Below are 3,913 nucleotides of genomic sequence, written 5' to 3'. Positions count from 1 at the left end.
TCATTCGGGCGAATGAAACCATTCATGCAAGTCTCTGAACAATTCTTTTTTGGATTGTTAGCCCATCGACCAATCCTCCTCCTGTATCAGGTCTTGGAAATATCCAGAATCTGTGGAGTTGCTCATCAACTTTTCAGGTAAATCTTTTGCGTTTCTTTTTTGAATACGACATATCAAATTATTATTAGCTCAAAAATGCAGAAATGTGGCATTGCGTTTTTCATTTTTCATAACTTCTTTTATGGATTTCTTTTTTCTGATGTGTAATGACATTTGTGAATAACAAAAGTCATAATTGGGTTAAATGGATTGATAAACGATCGTAAACAAGTTTCGTTAGATATTAAACCATATCTTATCTGAGTTAATACTTGAAATAATCGGGTACAATAATCAACGAACATTCGCAGAAAGTGTTTAAGTTTTGTATTGTTTATAGCAATGGAAAAAAAAGCTCATAATCAAATTGAACCGAATAAAAGGTAAGTTGATACATATTTTCTAAGAAAATAAGTTATTTATTTATTTTTTTTAAGATCTAGATTTAAAACCTGTAACAATTTCTATGCAAGTTGTTTCTTTGTAATTTTTGCAATTTTGATCATTGAAGTTTGTGAAACTAATTCAACTATTCCAAACCCAAACCAACATGAGATTCCAAATTATAAACGTTTCATAAGATCGGATATTTGTTATAAGGAAAAATCATGTAAGTTAGTATGTAATCATGAATCTGACGTTAATCTTGACGCTGAAATCAACAAAGGACTTCAATTATTAGATACACCATGTGTAAATAAATCCCAATTTATTTATTGAAATAATTTATTTATTTGTATTTTAGAGTGTTGAATTAGAAATTGAAGGTTTGCAACTACCTGAAAATAGAATTCCTGAAAATTGGTTAAGCAACATTGCAACAGAAATAAAAATATTGACGATAAAGTCTTCTCCCAAACTTTTAGAAATAGCAAATGCATCCTTTTCTTCTCCATATTTAAAACGAATTTCAACATTGAATATAAGAAATTGTGGAGTAAAAAAATTTTATAAAGATATGTTTAAAGATTTGTCAGCATTAACAACGTTTTGGTTGGAATACGGATGGAACTCATTTACTGAAATTGAAGTTGAAGATAATTTTTTAACTCACGTAGATTCCCTGACTTCGTTACAGTTCACTTACTGTGAATTATCATCTGATACACTTAGACGTATAACAAATAGTATAAATCTCTCAAAATTAATAAAAATAGATTTAGGTGATAATAAAGTTATAGAGTTAGAAGCAAATGTTTTCGATAAAGCTCGAAATCTTGAAGCTTTATATTTACGAAATAATCATTTAAAATCGCTAGATGTAAAAGTTTTTGAAAGATTATCGCGCTTAAATGTGATTAGTTTAGAAGGAAACGATTTAACAACATTACCCGAAGGTATTTTTGATGATATATCTATAAAAAGTGATACTAGCATTAGCTTAAAGGGTAACAGGTTTGATTGTAATTGCGACTTAAAATGGTTACAAACGATGTATTTAGAAAACCCTGAGATATTTAAAGATTCACCTCCTGAATGTGAAGAAGGTTCATTTACAGATACGGATTTTTGTCCTAACGGTGAAGTGTCATCAACAAAAGGTATTTCACCAACCCGAAGAATAAACGAATGGATTCCTGGAAAATAGACAAGTTAACCAGAAACATATAAAAGGAGCGAACTTACATCTTAGTTATTATAACATTAATTTTATATTCTTTAAAACTTATAATTAATCAATTAAATACAGAATTTTGTAAAACCAATTGTTTTTAAGTGAATAATAAAAATCTTATTTTTTAAAAAGAAACACAATCTTTCTAAAATCGAAAGTGTCGCAACAGTAGGATCGTTACTACGGATATTTATGAATTAAAAACGGCGCGAGTGAACGGTGGATTTTAATCCTTTGAGGACTATCCGAACCAGCCAGAAGATCGACCAGTCGGGGATAATCTTATAATTGAAAAATCCCTGGATTAATGAACCAAATGAAAACAACAGCAACAATCATACTGTAAGTACCTATTGATTTAAGTCAGTGATCCCAGTGTAAAACCCTACATCGAAAATTGAGAACCTAAATTGCGAAGACATATTAATTGCCTTACGTGAAGTTGAAGAACAATTAAACATGGAGATAAAACCGGTAGATCAGAACCTGATACCAGTTTTTAGTGGAGATAAAACCACTCTCCGTAGTTATGTAACAGCATGCGAATACCTGATCGAAGAATTTTTAAATCTTAACCCAAACAATGCCAGAATGGCCAGAAGACTCCTTATGATAAATCGTAGCGTGTGTAGGCAAATCGTATGCTTTGCAGTACGCAGTGGTCGAATTGTTCGCAGTACGGAGCTTCCTAAAAATATCGTATCAACGGTCGTGTTGGAAGCAAGTTCAAACGGTTCAAACGTGAAACTAGAAGTATAGAGTGTAAAGAGAAGTGGAACCCTGCGGAACACCTGAACCAACAATAACTTCTTGCAATTTCCAATCACCAACTCCTACCTTTTGTGTTCTACCTGTTAAGTAGATTTGTATTAGTGCCACTTCACCACGACCCAGTCCCAACAACCTCATTATACGACAGAGCAATGTATGATCAATAGTGTTAAATGCCTTAAAAAAATCCAGGAGTATCACCGCTGTAAGCATACCTTTGTCGATGTAAATTGAATAAATATTACTTTCTATTTTACTGTTAATCGATGTATTAATTTAAATATTTCCTTTACATGTTTCGGCTTATTAGGCCATCATCAGAAGGTTTCTAACAAAATAACAAATTTCAAATTAAAGAAATCAAATTTTGAAGGTTGTTAGGATATGTTAGGTTTTTTTTTGTAAATACTAAACTTATATATTACTTACAACGTTAATATGGTTGGAGAGGAATTGGAATTCCAATTCCTAAAATAGAAAGTAATATTTATTCAATTTACCTTAATAATATCGATGAAAATGGATTTATATAATAATTTTAACATACCTTTGTCAGCTGCATCCAAAACATCATCAGTGAGTCTTAGCATAGCTGTAGTGCCACTATGATCAGCACGAAAACCAGATTGCTGAACTGGTAACAAGTAGTTCTGTTCAATATAAGGGATTAATTGATTTTTCATTACTTTTTCCAAGATTTTAGACATAGTTGGCAAAATACTGATCGGACGCAAGTCCCCATAATCAACTTGATTCTTTTTCTTTGGTAATGGAAGCCCAACAGCCCATTTTCATTGATCATTACAAATATTTTCAACCAAAACGAATTTAAAATGTGTGTCAAATACGGCAAAATAACAGGGCAACACATCCGAAGCATACTAATACCAAACAAGTCAGTCCCCATTGAAGAAGAGCTTATCACTGAAATCACTTCCATAACCTCAGACGTGGTAACCGTACGAAATGAAAATACATTGGAAGTGAAAGTTGCAAACTCTTCATAGCAATCATCAGTCTCGCCCTACGTAATATCGTCAAGGATATCTTAAACGCTATGAACAAAAAAACTATTTATGCCATCAGGATTCCGCAACTGTGTGGGTAATTGACTGTTATTATGAGTCATAGAATTAATTTGCAAATGTTTCAAACCATCTCATCTCTGCTTAGAATCGCGTTTGGTCGAAATGTATTTGAAATAAGCTCTGTTTAATAAATCTAAAGATTATTCCAATAAGATAAAAAGAAATGAAGGTTATAATATTTTATTTAAGAAATTTAAGGAATAGGTCCCAGAATCAACGGTCGAAATTATGAAAAAAATATTAAACATCTTTCAGGCGTGAAGTAAAAAAGGTAAGATACATTATAATATTACAAATAAATAGATTAACAAAATTATTTGCTTTAGGTTGAGGATTCTAA

At 31.5% G+C, this 3,913-nt stretch overlaps 1 protein-coding gene across 2 annotated transcripts; it reads left to right on the top strand.

Annotated features, from left to right (window-relative positions):
• Positions 1 to 372: 372 nt before the first annotated feature.
• On the top strand, positions 373 to 1,805 carry LOC111413499 (carboxypeptidase N subunit 2-like). 2 transcript variants are annotated; one of them, XM_023044500.2, is made up of 3 exons: positions 373 to 482; positions 537 to 792; positions 845 to 1,805. In XM_023044500.2, the coding sequence occupies exons 1-3, from the start codon at positions 442 to 444 to the stop codon at positions 1,685 to 1,687; spliced, it is 1,140 nt and encodes a 379-aa protein (XP_022900268.2). In that variant the 5' UTR covers positions 373 to 441; the 3' UTR covers positions 1,688 to 1,805. The 2 variants fall into 2 exon arrangements, with proteins under 2 accessions (XP_022900268.2, XP_022900269.2); XM_023044501.2 differs by having other exon boundaries at positions 380 to 482; positions 543 to 792.
• Positions 1,806 to 3,913: the final 2,108 nt, after the last annotated feature.

Source organism: Onthophagus taurus, chromosome 2 (genome assembly GCF_036711975.1).
Source record: "Onthophagus taurus isolate NC chromosome 2, IU_Otau_3.0, whole genome shotgun sequence".
Taxonomy (NCBI): Eukaryota; Metazoa; Arthropoda; class Insecta; order Coleoptera; family Scarabaeidae; genus Onthophagus; species Onthophagus taurus.
The sequence above is the reverse complement of the archived record's forward strand: the minus strand, read 5'-3'. Positions and strand labels throughout refer to the sequence as shown.

What these genes read in the sequence shown, in the direction of transcription:
- LOC111413499 (XM_023044500.2), top strand. Translation starts at nt 442, where the DNA reads ATGGAAAAAAAAGCTCATAATCAAATTGAACCGAATAAAAG. An exon ending in CAAATTGAACCGAATAAAAG is followed by an intron (nt 483 to 536) that starts GTAAGTTGATAC and finishes ATTTTTTTTAAG; the next exon opens with ATCTAGATTTAAAACCTGTA. An exon ending in AATTATTAGATACACCATGT is followed by an intron (nt 793 to 844) that starts GTAAATAAATCC and finishes TTTGTATTTTAG; the next exon opens with AGTGTTGAATTAGAAATTGA.